The sequence below is a fragment of the Centroberyx affinis genome, unplaced genomic scaffold, assembly GCF_046629955.1.
Source record: "Centroberyx affinis isolate AG114_WGS23_722 - 3 ecotype Tasmania unplaced genomic scaffold, CSIRO-AGI_Caff_v1 ptg003379l_1, whole genome shotgun sequence".
NCBI lineage: Eukaryota > Metazoa > Chordata > Actinopteri > Beryciformes > Berycidae > Centroberyx > Centroberyx affinis.
Window position 1 is genome coordinate 113,510 of NW_027281368.1, and position 21,078 is coordinate 134,587.

At 41.5% G+C, this 21,078-nt stretch overlaps 2 protein-coding genes across 3 annotated transcripts; one reads left to right on the forward strand and one right to left on the reverse strand.

Annotated features, from left to right (window-relative positions):
- Positions 1–1,258: 1,258 nt before the first annotated feature.
- On the reverse strand, positions 1,259–7,215 carry fancb (FA complementation group B). The gene is made up of 8 exons (XM_071538954.1): positions 5,961–7,215; positions 5,692–5,847; positions 5,466–5,555; positions 5,149–5,277; positions 4,407–4,576; positions 2,906–3,318; positions 2,529–2,769; positions 1,259–1,770 (listed from the first exon to the last, which is right to left on the reverse strand). The coding sequence occupies exons 1-8, from the start codon at positions 6,903–6,905 to the stop codon at positions 1,335–1,337; spliced, it is 2,580 nt and encodes an 859-aa protein (XP_071395055.1). The 5' UTR covers positions 6,906–7,215; the 3' UTR covers positions 1,259–1,334.
- Positions 7,216–7,372: 157 nt separating this feature from the next.
- mospd2 (motile sperm domain containing 2) lies at positions 7,373–21,078 on the forward strand. 2 transcript variants are annotated; one of them, XM_071538955.1, is made up of 15 exons: positions 7,373–7,639; positions 7,721–7,778; positions 8,205–8,360; positions 9,191–9,277; positions 9,437–9,591; positions 10,998–11,058; positions 11,231–11,269; positions 11,388–11,512; positions 11,716–11,889; positions 16,457–16,575; positions 18,573–18,666; positions 18,831–18,927; positions 19,597–19,717; positions 19,949–20,051; positions 20,475–21,078. In XM_071538955.1, exons 1-15 carry the CDS (start codon positions 7,607–7,609, stop codon positions 20,625–20,627), a joined length of 1,575 nt encoding a protein of 524 aa, XP_071395056.1. In that variant the 5' UTR covers positions 7,373–7,606; the 3' UTR covers positions 20,628–21,078. The 2 variants fall into 2 exon arrangements, with proteins under 2 accessions (XP_071395056.1, XP_071395057.1); XM_071538956.1 differs by having other exon boundaries at positions 7,724–7,778.

Genomic DNA, 21,078 nt, shown 5'->3' on the forward strand with positions numbered 1-21,078 from the left:
GTGACAGTAAGTCCACTGGAACCCATTACCTGTCTAAATCAATGAAGCACACACACCAAAGGTGCGAAAGAGAGGGAAAATTTCTCTCTCCTCAGACTCAGTGCTACAAACAGATGGAGACAGAGCAGCTCCTGGATCTCTGACAAACAAAATGCACATCCCCATTCTCCAGTCCCCACTGGCCAGCTGCATGAAGCAGGGGCCAGAAAGCCGGAAAAAAAACACCTCACCATCCATTTTAACAAACACTCTTGGTCAAGCCGCCACAGACCTCATGCATCCAGACTAGCTCCTCTTTTAGTGATGGTTTGATGTTCACTTGGAGGAGTGGCACTTTAAATAACAGTGCTGACAGCATGTTCAGCGTCATAAGAGAAACAGCATCCAAGAGGTTTTCTTTTTCCTTTTCATTATTTCACAGGAAAATAACTGAGCCATGTGGGGAAAGTGCCACTAAAAGCTTTCACAGTTAAATAGAGCCACAGAGCAGCAGTATAACTTGCCTTACCATCCTCTTTTGTCTTTATTCTGAACACACAACAGTTCTCACTTCAGGATGAAAGTAGCAGTCTTCTCCCACTGGATAGCACACAGCAGCAGCAGCAGCAGACATTAAAGAGCGTTTCTAAACACTGGGGGTCTGAAGGGACCTGAGTGGAGACAAGTATCACAGACAGATTAAGGCTGTGAAACCCAGGAGGTGGTCGAAAGGATATGGGTTAAGGCGCTACACACCAACAGACATGGGATATAAACCCCAAGAGGCTGTCTGAGAGGACAGACACACAAACACTTTAGCAGAGGATCTAGCCGAGCCTACACTGGGGGTATGCTTTCAGTACAGGCGAAGTGTGCACAGCATACATGATGGACTGTGTCATTTCAGTCACAACACTTGACATAATACATTAATAATAAAAGAGTCTTTCAGTTCCATCAATACAAACATTGCTTGTCAAAGAGACATCCTTGGAACTTAGGATTTCCTTTCATTTAGACTTAGTAGAAGGATTTTCAACAAAAACCAAACCCACAGTGTATTAGCTGGTATTCATTTATCAACATATGGATAATATTTTCTAGACAACCTAATGAATTCCTTTTGTAATCAAACTGTCATCACATAAACACAACAAAGTAATGCATATTAGGTTTTGACAAATATCATTTTTTAAAGGTCAACAGCAATATTTTTTTAGACGGACCCTAATGGATAAATGATATGCAAATACAGTCATAAGTCTGGATCAAGTTCGCCAATGTTTAAAGCCATTGCTATGGTTTTACAATAACATAAAGGTTTCCTCTGGAATTGAATCAGAATAGACAGAGTTCTACTGGAGCAAACCAGAGCTGAACAAGGTTCTCTGCGTCTCTAGGAGAGCTGCCGTGTCCCCCTCAAGCTGGACTTTGGACAGGCTTTGGCTCAGCCTGCGATACCACCTCACATCCACCAGGGGGCTCAACCTCATCCTACTCCTCTCCAAGTCCCTCTGCCACTCCTCTCTACACCACTGGAGCCCCTCTACAGAACCTGGCTCTGGGGTCTCCTGTTGTCTCACTCCAGTGCTGCTCCTCCTCTCCCCATCCACCTTCTCTCCACAGAGCAGCGATGACAATCCCTCTTTGAGTGACAGCACCTCTTTCTCCAAGGTCCGAGAAAATGTCTGAGCTGCACCCCGTCTCCCTGTCTCTCTGAGGGCCTGGATGGAGCAGGAAGCAGGAAGGTAATCCAACAAAGAGTCCAGGAACTGGAGCGTCTGTAATTGGCTGCAAGGGAACAATAGTTCCAGTATGTAAATGTTCTTACTTAAAGTATGCGGTATTAAATGAAAATATCACTGTTGCTAAGTTGTTTTTTTCATCTCTTATCATTTGTCCGCTACTTCACACCCACCTCGCCTGTTGTTGAATGCATGCAGTGTGTTTGTGAAATTTGTAATTCCAAGTCATGTAACGTTCCGCTTGCCAGAGGATCCTATTCACTTTGATATTCCATCAAATATCTCACTGACACGCATCCTTGTCAACTTCAAAGCCTTGTCAACCTCAAACCATCAATATAAACTGAGCAGCGCCCACTTCCATTTGCAGAACTATGAATGTGATTACTAGTAGCAAGTCCCCAGTAGTGTTTGAATCAATGCACAGAGCAGCAGCAATACAGTTTGCAATGGAATGGAAAACCTCTCAATTGGTTAACTCATCCTTGGCTTTTCTAACTTAACTTCTAAATTAGCATCATATTACCTTTCTAATAATGCCAATTAAAGGGATTTTTCCATAAAAAGCCATACAATTGGCATTCAGACTATATAAAAAAAAAGGTGTGATGAGGAAAATGAGCCAAAAGATTAAAAAAAACAGATCCCTTTCTAGTTCATTTTGACATAGTTCTCCATCAAACAGTAATGATCAAAACTCAATTTGATCCAAAACATCAACACTAGTACTAGTACACTCAAGTACAACTCTAACATCAATAAAACAGCAACCTTGCCTTGTATCTGTAAATAAAAACAAAATACCTGGAGTGGACAGACAGTTCCCCCTGGAAAGGGGTTGTCTGATGCCAGTGAAGCAGCATGGGAGCAGATGATCCTGAAGAGTTGAACAGTAGATACTGAGGGCTGACCTCTATCCTCTCACACCCCACTGTTCTCTGGATCCAGCCATCTACATCCCCTAAGCTGTAATCAGGAGAGTCTATGTGGAAGACCCAGCGATCCAGCACTGCCAACAGACTCAGCAAATCCTCTCTGACCTCATCTGGCCACAAAGAGAAGACAAAAGTTGTAGATATAACATCCATGCGTCAGCATAGCTCAGCTGCTGATGGTTGATTAAAAAAAAATGAAAAACTCAGGTCTAGGAGTCTTAGTGATTTTAAGTACACCCACTTTACCTGTTTTGAGTTTAGAGTTGTTCAACAGTTGGGTGTGGTTGTTGCTCTGGATGTCTACAGGAACAGGACCACAATGGAGGACCACCGGTGTTGAGTTGTTCACAAGGGCAGAAGACTCCTGTCTCTGGATGTAATGGAGCATGACAGGGCACTTGACACAGCCAGAGTTCAACAGAGGTGTCAGCCTGGTCACTGCAGTCACTGCCAGTCTGCATGTGTTGACATCATCGGGTCTACCGGCATTGTGCCGCTTGCTTCTTTTGGCCGCAGGCTCTGGGAGCGCGGAGGGAGAGGAGGGGGACGAGGGGCCAGGCGTGGGGAGCCAGAACACTTGGCTCTGGGTCTGGATGACTGCAGGCGTTGATCTCTGGCCCGTCTCTGTCAGGATGGATAAACTCACACTGTCCACTGGTCTGGAACAAAAATAAAACACATCACTAACAATCACATATCACATGGACAGTAGGCGATCACATTGGGAATCAATTACAAAGAGATGGAGAGAGTGAATATGAATGAATGGGTGAGTGTGTGAGTGAATGAGTGATTGTGTGAAATGATTAACAGAGATATCCCCAGGTGGTAAATTACATCAGCTCTGCCAGTGCTACAATAAAAACCCACAGCAATACAGAGGCCCTTGAGGCAATTCTGCCAGAAGGAGCTTTCCTCCATATGTGCCCAAATTGAAACCAGAACAGGTGGATGGAGTAACGAGGAATCTGATTGCTTCTCGTTCCCACAAAAAGAGCTTGGAGGGTTATTTCAAAACGTGTTGCCATGGTGACCACCTAGCCACCAAGCGGCTGCTGTGGTGAAATTCATATAAGTCGGGAGAAATCAAAGAAGACAGAAGAGAGACTGACATTCTTATTCACTTAACGCTATTGAAACGGAGAAGGGAACATTATTTAATGGCCCCAACGGCATCACACTTGTGAGAGTACTCTAGTCTTTGACAGAGTTAGAAGTTACATTTGTTTACAACACTGCCTCATCCATGTAGTCATGAGAAACAACTCTCAGGAGTTACTCAGAGATAAACTGCTAGGGAGGGGATTTTACCTTACAGTTGTGATTCACTCTACAGGATCTGGGGGCTAATATCCTAACCGTGGCTCTATTATGTTTCAGTAGTTAAAAATCTAATCAGGCAGCAATGGTAGGAGCTGACAGCTGGAAAGTAGCTCTCACTGGGAACCAACGCTTGACTGGACATCATTAATACATGGAGTAGTAGCATATTAACATTGCTTGTATCATTACCATACACACATGGCTCCACTTGACCAGATGAAGATAGCAACTCATTATGCCTGGCATGATATCAAGTGAGTGAGCATTTTCAAAAATCATTACTGACAAGTGTTAAGATGATGTGATGTTCAATGGGCCGGATTTGGTAAAGCTGATGCCTCAGATGCAGCATTCCATAAGGCTCACAAACTGTTTACTTTACACAGTAAAATATACAATCCACTTAAATAAAAATCACATTTACATAGAGCTGTCAGTAGTTAGCATCACGCCCACAACCAATCGGTCCTCAATGATGCGATGCCACAGCTTGTCAACTTGAGGTGAACACACTGCTGGCATGTCTTGCATCTTGTCATCCAAGGCCTCATCCTTTGACTCATCATCCCCGTCCCACAGAGCAATAAGGCCTTCCTGTACAGAAAGTGCAAAGACTATAATCAACAATGACAGTGTGACAGCATTGACAGCAATGGCAGTTATGTCAGTCATTTCCATTTGAACTGCCACCCATGAGGTACACCAATAGTGGAGTTTTTTTTTATGCAATTAAAAAATAGTGCGTTATAGAGATAATTTCTGTCAAAATATAATTGTATCTACATTTTACAGTATCTGCATTCTGTCAAAATTGCAACATTGACATCATATCATATTGCAAGGTCTACCAATACTCAGTCAGGACTATGAGAAAGGTAAAGGTTCCAGGTTAATAACATTACTATTATACTATTATAACACAACAATTACAGTGGGTTAGCAAGCTGGCTAACGAGGCCTATTAGGGGAAGGGTTGCTGGTTTGATTCCCAGTTCTGACGTGTCCAAAGCTACCGAAATGCTTCTGAACAACGACACCTGTAAGTACCAACCTGCTCTAGCACAGATACACTAAGTAAATACTGTAATACAACACAACAGGCAATGGTTTGCAGTACATTGTTGTAGCTGTACATCTCATAATGCATAAATATACATATTCAGTACCTGCTCATACTGGGTGACAACAGGCTCTCTTTCTGAGACGACATCAGTAAGGGCTTGGACTGACTGCAACAGAACCCTTTCCTTCACCCTTACGTCTCTGTGAAGCTCCTGCAGCATCGTCAAGCCACTCTACATACAAATGGACAGACAGATAACATTTGATTGACATGAGAACACACTGAGTGACTGATAGGGTGAATGATTGATTTGTTCCTTTCAAGACGTCATTCATCTCATAAGAATAACATCATCAGATCACTGATTACACAACATAAAGATAAAGACCACTTCAACAATACTTTGCAGATCATGTCTACCTGTAGTCTGGACTCTAAAGCTTGAAGAGTGAGGAGATAGTTCTCCTGTGGAGGATGAGACGTCTTTCGTGCTCCATTCTCCTGGCCACACTAAAAACAAGTATTTTCCATTAGTCATGATGACCTGCTTCACATTTGCACTTTATCCAGGCAAAATACCCTTCAAAAGCAGGTTGCTTCTTAACTGTCAAGCAGTATTGCCCATGAAAAGGAAAAAATGTCTTACAGAGTATGTAGTGCCACAGAGGTCAGTGATGAGGAAATTATCCAATGGCTGTCCTGCTGCACCTTGATCCTCAAAAAACAGCAGCAGCTGGTCTGTTCCATATCCCAGGAAGTCATCAACATGAACAGAGCTGACACCTGACCAGTGGGAGGCTATCTGTGGGAGACAGTTTAACAACGTGGGATGGTAAAAATTGGCAACTGAATGAAACTATATTAAACATGGATAAGGCATGGATCTCACATGGATAAAACCACACATTTGCATACCTGAAATGTTTCCTTCCATATAGCACAGACATGTCCCTGGTCAAAGGATATGATAAATAGACAGCCATTTCTTCCTGTGTTCATCACTCGAATATCTTCAGGCCCCTCGAAGGGGAGCTGGCATACCTCTTTCAGAATTCCATTCTCAAAATAAACTAGCTGCCTTTTAGAAGTTGCTGCAACCACGGAGGATTTCAACACACCGTCCACATGTTCAGCTGAGAGCACCAAGATGCACTGTGTAATGCAGCTATAGGGATGAGGTAAAATCATAGTGCCATCAAACACCTGTCCACTCTCTACAAAATACCCCAGGGTGTGGCTCCTGACTGAACTGCTGGACTGGTCTCTCAAGCCTTCTTTAGAGGAGTTGTGCAGTCCTAGGATGAACACCTGTCCTTTGTGAAGGGGGAGTTCTCCAATAAGACTGTGGGAGAACTGTATGGGTATTTGTCTCACTTCACCTGCCTGCAGAGATGTGTAGAAGACATCACCAGCATGACTCCACAACACTGTGGGGCCCTGGAGAATGGACACACTCTCTCTCATTTGATAAGGGAGTTTAAATTCCATGTGGGGCTCCAGTGTGTTTGAGCTGCTCAGCGTGAGAAGACTGTACTTGAAGCTCTCCCCTTTGTTGCTCTTTGTCACTAAAATGCATGGCGTGTTGACTCTCTTTTCAACATCCAAGGCACATTTACATTTTACAATATCCACGTGTGCTGAACTTTTTCGGTTGATGATAGACACTCCATCATCATTTGCCTTGAGGAAAGTGTTGTCTTCCCGTTTAAATGAAAGGCTGCTGAATATTAACTCAGACGCGTTTCTTTCACTTTCCCTGTGGGCTGAAGCACGTTTGCACTGAAATAAAATTACTCTTCCACAGAGAGATAGCCGATGGGGTTTTCGATCCCAGTCTTCTACGTGCATTCTCTCCATCATGCAAAACAGAGGGTACGAGTGTCATCCAGGTTTGTCCCTTCTTTGTCGGGGGGTAAAGGTTACCGTTAGATAACACAAGGAACTGTCACTCGCATGACAGTTGTGCTACCAGCTGTTAATGACACCTAGCAACAAGTGTACGAGTAGTTTTTGCTGAAGCTAAGTTAGTTGTGAAACTAACTGCCTAACACTGTCGCCGCAAACAGTCAAATCGTTACGCCCAGAGAGTGCATGTACGTGCTAAATAAATATAGATGTAACTTAAATTGTGAGAAACAGCAACGCAGATTAACTGTTTTAACAAAGTGTATACTCATCTCTCTCATACTCGGGCACTGCTCTGCTAGCGCGCCAACAGAAATTGAACGCTTCCTGTGATACCGATCCAAGTGCATTGTGGGTAATAGTTGGTAAACAGTTAGCGTTAGCTGAAGTGCTTAGCTAATCCTATCTAAAAGGAAGCAGCTGTATGGATAATTGCTTAAACGCTTTACTTGTTATCTCGAATATAATTCAACACTATCTCTATCAAATCAAATACATCTGAAGTAAACAATGAAACGGCCACAGGAAGGAGAGGTGTGGCCATACTAGAGCCGAAATGGCAGTGACAGGAGGTCAGTTTCACAGTTCGCACTGATTCATCAACGTTTGCTAGTCAACAAGGAACTACCAGCGAGAAGTAAGCCGGAGACTTGATCATGGCTGAACTTGACCAACACGAACCGGACCAGGTATCGTTACAGAACACTATCTTTTCTCGCCAGTTTCTTTTGTACCCAGTAACGTAGCTAACATGAGCTCCCTGTTGACAGGAGATGGTGAAAAAGATTGAGGAGACGAGACAGAGATTCAAGAATGAGTACCTCCAAGGTAACAGTTACGTTACAGTGGATAAACTGACATTAACTTGCTCATTGGCTAACCAGTAGCTTTGGCATGAATTGTGGTAATCGCCATCTGTTACTGTACAACAAGTTGGCAAAATATGCTAGGTTAACTGTTTACTACTTTACTTCATGTGTGACCTGATTGATCATGTACTCAGAGCAGACAGATAGCTTGCTCTATAGTTATTGTAGTTTAGTCTAGATAGATAACTTATGACTATATGGTCCCCTGGTGGGATTTACACATTGTATTTACTATACAACTCCATGAGCATTATTTGCCAAGTAACATTATTGTTCTGTATTTGTTAGATAAGTTGCAAAGACTGTCTGTTTAAAAGTGAAAGTATGTGTTTGACCTCTATAAATTCGCTAGTCATGTGACTTGCCCTTTGTGTTATGTTTACAGATTCATCAGAGAAATATGACTCCAGAGATGTGGACAGACTTGAGAAAGATGATGCTCTGGTGGAGGGGTACCTGACATGGAGAATATATGTTGTTGACGATGCCCTGAAAATGATCGATGAAAGTTTTCAGTGGAGGAAAGAATATGGATTGAATGGTAGGAAGATATGTTGGTTTTGTTGTAATATCTTGTTGTGCACATCATCTAAAGTTAGAAATGTGGTACATATTTAGATGTTTGTGAGCCAGGCACATAGATGAGTGGTTGTCTTTGTGCTCCTCTGGGATGGATCCAGACAGAGTGTTATTGTGTGTTGAGCACCCATATCTCTATGTGTTCCCTCCTAGAACAATCCCTCCTGTTTCTGTTTTCTGAAGAATTACTCAGAATTGCTGTTTGTTACTCAAGAAATTGCTGGCCTTTTAAGCCAGCAAATTCTATTTGTCAAAAATTTGTTTTTCTGAAATTAGATTTATATAAGTCATTAGTATCCAATTTTCACATGTCAGGTAATCTAAATGCATTATCACATGTTGGACATATTTTTGTTATTTTTATTTGGGAAAGGTTGGTGACAAAGTGTGTTATTTTCTATAAACTTAAGCCATGTTCTGCTCAAATTTGGAAGGAAATGTATTGTTGTTAAGCCTTGACTCACATATGGCCATACATTTATAGTTGCTGTAGACCCATTTCAGCTGTATTTTGTTGTTGTGAAGACTAATCTCCTACGAAAGAAAGAGACAACCTTGTTGAGTATTGTCCAGGCAATAAATGAGAGCACCAGCAAAAAAAATTTTTTGTGCCTTCAAATCATGAAATTGAGGTATGGGAAAGTTTGTAGGAACCTTGTAAACACATTTGCTGTTTGTTACAATGCCATGTTCTGTTCAGCTACAGTTGGTCTAAAGCCTTGAAATTTTAAGCACCAGCTCTAATGAAAGGTTTGCCAATACTATCTGTATATATCTACCTATGTGTTTCAGATCTCTCTGAGAGCAGCATTCCCAAATGGATGTTTGAGACTGGTGCTGTCTACCTCCATGGCTATGACAAAGAGGGCAACAAGCTCTGTATGTACATCAGGTTTTATTACAGACCTACTTACTCCTTAGATTTTTGGCACACACAAGATAACTACACACCTAGAAGTGTATAATCTTAGCCTAAATCCACTCATATCTCATTCATTGCTGTCAATAATGTGAACTGTATTTTTTTTCTAACTTTAGTCTGGTTCAAAGTAAAGCTACACATCAAGGATGCCAAAACCATCGTGGACAAGAAGAAGTATGTTGCTTTTTGGCTGGAACGGTATTCGAAGAGAGAGCCTGGGATGCCACTCACTGTTGTGTTTGACATGTCAGAATCTGGCCTCAGCAATATTGTAAGTCCATGATGATTAAAAAATGCTCGAAAATGTGAATCTTTTTGGTTTTTCAGAAAATTAGCTTTTTGTAATTTGTTTAACTTATTTATTTTTATTTTTTTAATTGATATGCCCTGCATTAATCTGAGTATGAATTGCACTCCTGTCTTCCAAGTTAAAATCCAGATCTTGGAGAGGAATGTTTTTTGAATTTTCATTCCCTCCATATTAAACATGCTTGGCTCTTATTTAAATAAGAGCAGTTCTTTGCTATGAGTGTCATTGAAGCCATGGTGAGCATCCTAATATTTCTCGCTGTTTGAGCCGTAGTCATGGAGGGATTGATATTCTTCAATGGTTTAACACTTTGGAGATTAAAGTGACCTTTAAATCCGGTTGGTCAATCCAAGTGGACTGGCTAATCCATAGACTGACTTTGTCCCAGACTCTCTGGCATCAAGCGCGTTTCATGGGCCAAACTCTCTCCTGGAGAAATGTCTCAATTAAACACACATAAACCAACACATGCAAGGCAGAAAGGATAAATAGCTGTGCAACCCAAATATGAAATTAGCGGATTAGGAGACGGGTTTGGAAACCAGCCTGATTAAGGTTTGGTGAACCACAGTACAGGCTGGAGTAGGCCTAGCCAGTGTGATCTCATTAACGCTCAGCAGTGTGCCTGCTGCATAGCAATGAGACGTGCAGCCAATAATGGAGCCCAGCCAGGCTATAGGGGCTGCTTCCATTGACAGATCTGCAGTTTGTCTGATGGTGATAATTAACCTATTGCTATAACACACACATTTATCACGTTCACCTGAAAGAGAGATTTCAAGCGTGGCAAAAATCTTTCACCAGAATACACGCTTTCTAGATGAGTTTTACAGTATGTTGCTTATTTGTTAGCAATGATATGATTTGATTTTACTATGCTGTGCTTGCTGAAAGGTAGATGAGATTTGTCTATTTGAATTAGACCCCTATATTCGTTCTCATTTGCACATGGGGGGAAAAGCATTTGAGTTTAAGCCATTTAACTCTCCCTAGTTTTGTATGGAAATTGTGCAAAATCTCCTAGAAGGGATCAAGTTAGTTCAATCAAAACGTAAACATCACAAGCTTAAATAATTGTCTATTTTGCAGACGAATGACCATTAGTCACCATTTTTCTGTAGGCTAGTGACATCCTCATCATTATTTCCCTGTAGTTGAAAATTGGATGGGTTGAGAGACTGTTCAGAGAAACTTGTGACAAATTTTCATATGCCAAATTTCATTTGCCATGAACTGTGTCATTGCAGATCCAGACACTGTTAAGAGGGAACAAGCATTCTCCTTATTGAAATCCATGAAACATCTATTATAGTTGAAGCCCTCTGTAAGGTTCCATATAATGTATTAAGTCACACTTTTTGTTTCAGGACATGGACTTTGTGAAGTACATCATTAATTGCTTCAAAGTATATTACCCAAAGTTTTTATGTAAGTAACAAATAAGTTGTAATAAAAATGCAATAAATGTGTAACCTCATTCCCATATGTTACGTTTACTCGTTTACTAATAGAGATTTACAACTAATTTCAAGTCAAACCTGGGTACATTAGAAATTTATGTTATTTAAAATTAATTTATTTTTCTTTTTTGCCCTGTCAGCCAAAATGATCATCGTGGATATGCCTTGGATCATGAATGGTGAGACTCGAACCTACCTTTTCCTTTAAGTTCACACAAGCTTGTATATTTCTATGCCCATCAGAAATGGATCACAATGATGATCTAATCTAATACATCTATTTTCTTTCCATTGTAGCTGCATGGAAGATTGTGAAGACGTGGTTGGGTCCTGAAGCGATCAGCAAGCTCAAGTTTGCATCCAAATCTGAGATCCAGACATTCATAGGCCCCGAATACCTGCCACCTCACATGGGTGGAACGGTATGTCATTAAGTCTCTCTATATGTAGAAGTGTTCTGAATTTACAAATAGCCCTTCTTTACGTCACTCAATTTAGAAACATCCAGTAGTTATGTGATTCTCTGTACTTATCGAGGATATGTGACCACCATAATTTACATTTAGAATTTACACTCATGTAAAAACATACTTGTATTGATATAACTTATTTGGCTACATTCCAGGACCCCTTCAAGTACAGCTACCCTCCCCTTCCTGATGACGACTTCCAAACGCCCATCTGTGACAATGGACCTATTGTCAGCGAGGACGATACAGAGAGTAAAGAGGGTGAATCGGAGGGCAAAGAGACCCTCGAGTCCAGCTTCAACTCTGACGTTGCGGTAAAGCCCAAAAAGGTACAAAATGTTTCAAGTTTATTTGTAGTTATTTTCAGTCCTTTCAGCATGTGGAGAAGCTCTGAAAGACAGCTGAAAAAAGCATGGTGTATCTTATTCCTTTATTTTATTTAATTTAAGGCAAAAGAGCCCCCTGTGTCAAGCCTTGACTTTGTTAACAAGCGCAGTCTGTGTGTGTGTATGTGTGTGTGTGTGTGTGTGTGTGTGTGTGGGGGGGGGGGTCTTAGTTTAGATCACATCTTCTATAAGTCCAACTCTCATAGCTGAATCTGGATCAGTAAGTATTCAACTTTTGGATAGAAATGCTAAATTGAATCAATAAATACTGTTTCTGTTCAAGTGAAGGTTGGGAGCAGGACCGATGTTTCCATGGTTATAAAATGTGGCGTAATCAGTCTTGAGTTGTTCTGTGTAACCTCTCTCATTCAATCTAACAACAATGGAAGGCTTTACTCATTAACACTAACACTGTAATGGTGTGAGCTGAGACTGATTGAGTCACAATTAACTCTGCATCTGGCTTTTTCAGGCAGTAGAGTCCATCTCTCTCAGATATGCAGCGGTATCCTGTTCCTAGATGTACTGTAGTCAGACATTCATTTTCGCTTTGATGTGTTCCTTCACTCACATCAGTCTTTAGTTGTTGTTGTTTTTTTAAGTTGAGTCTGAGATTACAGCATGTAATCGGGGCCCCTCTGCCGAGACAACTGTGAATTAAGTGGCAGTAATGCCCTGATTTGGCAGCCGTTAAGCTCCTGCTCATTGTCTCTGTGAAGGTGACTCCTAATGTCTTCGGCTGCGGTTTAATCCTGCCAACAATGCTCAGACATCACAGCCAACCTCACTCAGTGCCTTGCTTCTTTCATCTTCTGAGCTGCTATTAGGGTACACAGAGTGTGTCAAGTCTGTTACTGAAGCCGCTCCCTGCTGTAGCTGGATTGCCTTTTTCGCCACACATCCACCTCACTTCAACACTGGGCTCTTTCAGAAATGTTCACAGAACGGGTCCCCATTGGGTGTTTCTTTTTGTTCTGACTAATGGCTTTGTGTTTGACCTCGTTGGAGACTGGAGTGATGCGGCGGTCATGACAGCCTGTCCCGTGCTTATGGGCTAGCTGGCATGCAGCCCTAATGCAACCCCATCAAAGAGATGCTCACAGCTTTTAGCTTGAATACGTCCATGCAGCCACCGTCCACCTCCCTCTCGCTCTGGTGTCACCAAACTGCACCATAGTTGCGGTCAGATCATCGCTATATGCTACACATCCCCTTTACTCCCTACAGGACTATCCAGCCCTCACCTCATAATCTATTTAGTTTATTTTCTAGCTAGCGGCATGCAAACCAAGCCTGCATGGAAATAGATGGAGGGTGTTAAGGAGGTCATCTCAGATGTCTGGTGTGAGATTTTTGGTCTTGTGCAGTGTTGTGTCCAACCATGATTGTTTATTCAGTTTGTGTTGTTATTTAGTTTTGCAGTTCTTATTTGCTGTTATTTTTGTTGTTTTTTGTTGTTATTTTGCCTTTTTCAGTCTTAGGAGACTGCATAACTGTGCTGTAGTATATAACAGCTGTATGCTAGGCAAACCCCTGTTGAGCTTTTAAGCTATTTGCGTAACCTGCTGCCCATAGGAGACTCCTCTGTATTCACTGGAGACCCGTCAGTGCTGCGTCACCCAAAGCTGCTCCCATGAGCCAACTAAGCCCCAGCAAACAAACAGCAATGCTTCCATTGTAAATTAATACCACATTAGTCATGCACAACAGATTTAGATTTACAAAACAGAGATATGCAAATCAGTCAGTTGGTAGCCTCAACAGTAATCCACAGTCATCAGTTTGAAAGGCATGCTGATGGTCTTACTGTAAGATACAAGCATGGAATCACCTTGCACTCCTTCTTGGGCCTATTTATGGCAAGCGTGGGTCAACCTGCCTTGCATAACCCCAAAGAAAATGGTATGGTAGTGGGGCTCATTGTTGGTACAATATTTAATTCGTCACCAGGGATTGAAACCTATAGCTGTGGTATAACAAGCACTGTAATCCTCTGAGCTCTGATGTTTGGAAATCAAGCATTTTTTACTTATGAGCCGGGTCCATGGGAAACAAGAATATATTTCTTTTTCAGGTTAGCCAGAGAGGCTGGAGACCAAGTGTATGAATATGACTCTGTGTGAATGGTCTCTGAGTGAAGCAGGTTGATAAGCCCCTAATGAGCTAGGCCTTATTTCTGAGTGTGTTAGCCTGCGCTGTGACTAAAACTGAGGCATTGTGTTAATACCAGTGAGAGTGTTTGTAAACACTTCAAGCCTGTCTGAACGCATTCCACAGCCTTTTGCTCAATGCCCTCTTCTCATCCTCCTTGCCTATATAAACAAGAGATATCCCCACTCTCCGGACCTGAATACCTCTGGGTTCCAGCACTGCGTTGATAACTGATCGCTCCGGGAAGCTAATTGCCTTTCTCTCTGTTTTGAAACAAGGGCTGGAGGTGGTAAGGCAGTGTAGGATCACACCCACACAAGGAGCTCAGAGTCCGGGAGATTTCTACAGACTGGAAAGGCAGGTGTACTCATGTGTCTAGTGTTATTTGTGAGTACACCTCCCTCACCATCAACTGACGTCATCACCACTGTGGACTTGTTCGCCCCTTGACCTGTCCTGGACCACCTTTTTAAATTTAACCCACTAAAATGCGTTGCACTTGTGAAACTTCAAAAGTTTGGATTTTGGACTTTTTTTATGAAGGGATCCAACAGTGTAGGCTAATTGGCTGATAAGCTACCTTCTACACAACATCATGTAAACATGGAGCCAAGCCAGTCACTCCTTTCACAATATAATTAGCACAGTAGAGAGAAAAGGTGGTACATTTGTGCCCAGAATCACTAACAACTTCACTATATTTGCAATAACTCCTAACCTTAGATTCTAAACTGTTTGAGTAAATACTGTTGTAGAGAAAGTAGAGAAAGTTACTAACACTCAGCACTAAATTGTTTATCCTTCCGTTTTTATTGTGTCATATTTTTAGCATCAATGATCTTTGCAAAAATGCTTTATTTTTTACTAACAACTGCCATTCAGGCAAATTGTTAACAAACGCTACCTCTGTGCCTTGACCTCTAACACTTTTTTGCAGTCCTGTGACTCTGGAGAGTGCTGATCGCATAGAGAACCCTGTTTTTGCCTTAGTGTCATAATATGTATAATTGATAGACACTCCACATCATTAGAAATTTACTAAGCTTGCAGCTTAAGATGATGTAAAATTATAAACCTTAATTATTTCTTTGTCTTTCATTTAATACCTTACACAATGTGTGTATAAACCATGTTAAAGTTATTTCTTGTTTGGAAGTAAGCTGTGGTCCATTTTATTTCTGATTCTGATCATTTCATTTTATTAATTGATTTTTAAACAATGAATCTGTTTCTCAAAATAAATCAACAATTATTTTCATCTTTGTAAATCTATACTGGATTTAGATAATGTGATTTAATGCCGATAATAATTCCAATGATATTTCTAACACAGTCCTTGACTTTTAAGTCTAATATTTGGTTAGCAGTTGAATTGCTTAAAAACACTCAATTTTCCAACGTCCAGGTACCTTTTAATTTCATTTCAGTATGTTTTGCTTTTTCTATCACATAAGTGCCTGACTGTATTAGACCTGATTTTTTTTAAATGATAAATAAATGGAGACATTTCAGAAGCAGCTAAGCATCTCTTGATATCTTCATTCTGGCAGTAGCGTGGCAGTCAGCCATTGAATTAAGATGACATTGTGTTTGGGTGCTTATCACAGCAGAGGACACACTTCCCTTCTGAGTCATAAATGTTCCCATCACAGGGAGAACCCACTCACCTTTCCCCTGCCCTCCCATCCTCGCCTGATGCGCTCACTCTCCCATCTGTCTCACACAATCTGTGGTCCCAACAACACAGTGAAAAAAGCCCAGTGATTCAAGCATTCACTTCCCCAACTGACCTTCATCTATAATTTCCAACCTTTATGCAAACGCTGCACAATTTCTGTTCTGTCAGCTGTTGTATGGTCTCGTGCTATATGTGTGGCTGATTTGGATGTAGAGGAGAGTTTATGGGTGTTTTGTTGAACTGAAAGTGACAATGTATGAATGATGCATCACCACCTCTGGCCTAGTTGAACTAGTTTCGGTCAGGGGAATCTGTGTTGTCAAAGGTCATGTGTTCTGCATTCACAAATGGACACATTGTTTGTGCTTCTGTGCCTCCACTGGAGGTTACTAGGAATAAGGGTCAGTTGTTGTCATGAGGGTTTCTCTTTAAAAGCAAATAACTTTTGAAGATGGCTTCCATTATGATAACAGATAACACTTCACACCATTATTTCAGATGGACCAGTAATTAATCATTACAGATGACTGTCAAGGCCTTCATTAACTGATAGCTTTCTCAGTATGACCGAGGTCAAGGGGCAAACACTGCATTTTCAGAGAAAGTGCCAGATAACAGTCACATGCTTAAGTTATCAGTGTCCTAAGCCCCTTTCTAATTAAGTGGTCTTTGTTGTTTCAGGTGAATTTCCTGGAAGACAGTCTGAGGTCAGAGGACAATGATAAAGGAGACACAGCCAATAGGACCAAAGGAGTCAGGAAGCCACTGACCACCTTCAAAGGACCTCTACTACATGTTAGGTACATCTGCCTATACGTCACCTTACAGCCAATCATAGTGGCACCATGACTAGAAGCCATTTGTGTCAACACCAAGACACCAAGGTGTAGATGATTGACTTATTGACTCATAGGCTAAAGCCATTTATCGATGTGTTTGTACCTTTATAGCTCAATTGATCTAGTCAAATGTGGGCAGAAATTAAGGATGCCACCCAATCAATTGTTCACTGGATAGAAATTGGTTGGTGTAGTTAATTATTACTGTGCTGCAGTAATCAATGAGAAACATTGACCAATGACCAATTAATCTTTAACCAAGGAGCACTCGTCACTTTTGCCCATATCGTCATACATATCAAATGTGCAAATGAGGGGTCATTAAATTGCAAAGGGTACTGTTCACCTCAACAGGATATTAAAGTCAATGGTGAAGTACAAAGGTTTATAGCAATCACACAATGATGTAATCGGATATTGTTGGTTAATTTTATACTCCACATAAGCTAATGTAAAAACTTCTTAATTTACCAATACAATAATTTTATCATTGTGGTTGGCCTCGTCATTGAGATTAGATTGATTGGGTTTTGGGTAAATACTCAGCCATTTGCATTTGCATTCAGATACTGTATGACGTTACTCCTCATTTTCATAAATAATGTCCATTGAGTTGTGGTTTTACAGAGTAAGGTCTTTGATCTGAGGTTTTTGACAGCTCCGGGCTAAGTATTAAAGTGATAAACAGATTTATATGAGCCTTAAATGCAATTATGTTTCGGAGCTGTTAGCCCTGATTCGAGACTGGGGGGCTTTAGAAGTGGGAGGGGGAGGAAGGCTTTGATCTTCAGTATGTGTTTGTCAAAGGTTTCCGGAGCCTAGAGAGTCATTCTGGGCTCAAGGGAGCACCAGTCTCCACAGCTGTTTTACTGGAGAAAAGAACACAAGAGGACATGGAAAAACAAAAAATATCTTTGTTCTTAACTGTTCCAGTCCATGGAATGTAGCCTAGCTGCACCAAGGAGAAACCTTATAAATACTGAACAGAAATTCTAATATTTTTGCTAATTTGAAAATGAGGCCTATTGGCAGATTAACGGTGTATCGCTGAGGCTGAATTCATCTAATCACAAACTAGTTAGAGCTTAGTGAGATGGTTTGGGACTTGGTTAGAGGGAAACATTGGGTGTGCGCACAGATTGAGTGTCAGAGAGTGAAGCAAAGTGCCTCATGGCTAGTTTGTAGGCCATGGATGTGCTTATGCTCCAGATTTCACAGCTTTGATGCACCATCAGGGCTTTTTTCTGCTTAAACCTGATAATAATGGGGTGTAATTCCTCATGTTCCCTGTGAAGGGGCTCAGATACGGCTGCCCCAGCCACCCGAAGCCCTGACAGCTCCATATGGGTCAGGGATAAATGCAGCACATCAGAGACTGTGAGAATGGCCCGAAGAATTGTAGTTAGGAGCTACGTTACTTGGAAATGTCTCTATGGAAACTATGCAAACAATAGGATGTTGACTCTACTGGTGCTTTCTTTTTTTGATACGAGTCCATATCTAAATTAATGTGCACACACAGGCAGAAACCCTCTATTTGAAAGTATGCGTTTTGATTATTTTGATTTGCACAAAGGCCGGAAAACGTTGCTGCTCACAGCACCATTCTTGAGTCAAGATTTCATAAAGCAGATTGTTTAGCTGATGTGCAGCAGGAAAAGCTAGCAGTCCCTGGATAATCACACCTCACAGACTGCAAGGCCTTCATCTAAGCACAGGAAGCTTAGCAGCCCAATCAATATTGCTAAGATACCACAGAGAAGAACAACAAAGCATGCTGTAAAGCAAATGGAAACTCCTGTCTGCATCTACCAGTTATTTCAGTGTCGGAGTGCCCAAATAGACACTTTATGGCAAAGAATTATTTATTGAGACCTGAGCCTCTGCTTTCCACCCAGACAGCCCATTAATGTGGTTCCTGTTCAAAGATATGTGTTTTTCTCTCTCTCTCCCTGCAGCCCCGCAGAGGAGCTCAGCTTTGGTTCAAAAGAGACAGAGAAGAAATGCCTCATTATCCTGAACAATGTTACCAAAAATCAAGTGGCCTTCAAGGTGTGTGCGTGTGTGCTTGCATTCATGCTTGTGTGCTTACTTATGTGCTTAAGTTTGTGAGCATGAGTGGACAAAAAAACGCTATATGCTGCTATAGTGCAGACTTTCTGTTTGTGTGTGTGTGTGCATGGTCTCTATTCAAGCTGCCTCTGATGTGTCCACAGGTACGAACCACAGCACCTGAGAAGTACAGAGTGAAGCCCAGTAGCAGCTGTTGTGAACCAGGTGCATCGGTTGATATAGTCGTGTCCCTACATGGAGGTACTGCACTTTAACTCTGCACTCTACTCCACTCAGGGCGGATGTTCCCAAATATTCTCCTGAAGTTAAGAATAATTAAGTGGTCCAGTCTATTACCTACCGACAAAGTGCTGACAAAGTGCCGCTTTCTTTTTCTGACATACATATTTCAAGAGTGATAAAAGAATCATCTCTCATCTCCCCAAAACAAACCTTCAGAAACCAAACGTAACGGGACTTGAATGTTGTGTGAGTTAAAATGTTTTGTGGCCTTCACGCACTGAAATGTCAGATGGGGCTTACGATGTGCTGCACATGGCCCAGAAGAATCAGATGATTTTTTCTGGCTTTTAACATGAGGGGTTTTATTATTGCTGTGTGTCTCTAGCACTGAGTTTTATGAAAAAGGCTCTTCTGTTTATGAATCTGAACAATGTTGACCAAGTCAGCTGTCAGCTGGTTATTCCACTTGACTATTTAAACAGTAAGTGACCTAAATTACCCCTCCACATTTAATGAAGAAAGATAACCCTTCCCCCTCGTGTCTTTCGTGTAATTTGATTCAGAGATAACAAAAATATATTCCTACATCAAAACCACAAAGAGCAATGGCCTTATTGTTAAAATTGTTTTCGCAGTCACATGAAATTTTCTTTTTGGTGTAATCTTGTCCTGGCTGTGTTTGTGCAGGTTATCAGGCCTCTCTGCAGGACCGCTTTCTGGTCATGGCTGCTGAGATGGACAACGCTGGAACACAAGAACTTGCACAGTTCTGGAAAGAAGTACCGAAAACCAAGGTCATGGAACATAGGTATAAGACTGCGGTCCTTATTCAGCCATGTCACTTTATTAGCAAAAGAGATTGTAAGACAAGAAGTGACAACAAGTCATGCCTTTTGCAAAGCCATCTTTGGTTTCACAGTCTGGGCCTCAAGTCAGCTTGTTTACTTAATTCGCCATGGTGTCTTGCCACACAGATTTTCACACTACAGTCATGGCACTGGACTTGTAGGCTGCTAATGCCCTCTGCTCTTTCCTGTAGATTACGCTGTCACGTCCTGGAGAGCATTAAACCAACACTGAGCCTTCTTGGGGACGGCCCTGTGGAGCCAGGAACCAATGGGCATCAGGATCTTAACATAGCGGTGAGCTCTGATTGGAGGAGAGGCCTTCATCCACCAGAATGCTTATTATGTTTTTGTTACAATTTATTTGCTACATTTGTTCACTGTAATACTTTTGACTGCCCTTATACATTTTTTTAGAATGACATCTTAGTAGTATTGTTACTAATTTCAGTGTTAATTAACTTAAATTATCTCTTGACTAATCCTGTACAACCAGACACTGGATGATGACTTATATTTTTCCCCAGTAAGTATAATGTGTAGGTTAAATATAGGTTTATTGAGTAGTTCCCCTATTAAAGTCTAGTACAGCACACAGTCATCAATCAGCTCCCTGGATAATCATTACATTCCTAATTTACTGTACATTTTTAATGGTTTGATGTTTTTTTTCCCATGACTTTCATTATGAATGAACTGAACCAAATCTTTTCCCACCAGCTCATGCGAGTCGTTGCCTGCAACGCAAGGTTGGAGCAGAAGCTGGATGGGTGTCTGTGGGTCCAGAAGCTTCTCATTGGGCTGGTGTTGGTCTTGATGGTGCTCAACCTCCAGTGTCTCTACCTATTGGGCACGGCCCGGCGGCCATCCTGACCCGCCTCAGCAGCCTGCTCCTGCATTATCTACCATAGACACACAGACATCCAGTGGGTCTGTGGTTAACCATCTGAGGGATGTCGGTCGTCCTGAGCTCACCAATGAAACCTGAGCGGACCTTCCCCTCTCCTCTCCCCTCCCACTCCCTCCCTCCCTCCCTCCCCATGGGCTGTTGTCATGGAGAGGAGGAGTATTCTCTGGCAGCAGTGAATTTAGGGACGTGAATTTGTAGTAGCAGCGACTCTTTAACCATGTGAGATGAAATCAGTGTATTTTTATGACTGATCATGGCATAATAAATGAAGAGTCTATTTATTGCAAAAGTGACAACATGCAGAAAAATGTAGTTGATTATTTTGTATTTGATTATATTTCTGATTATAATGTACAATATTCTTTAAAATATTATACATATCTATATAAGAATAAACGGGCACTTTTTTGTTTA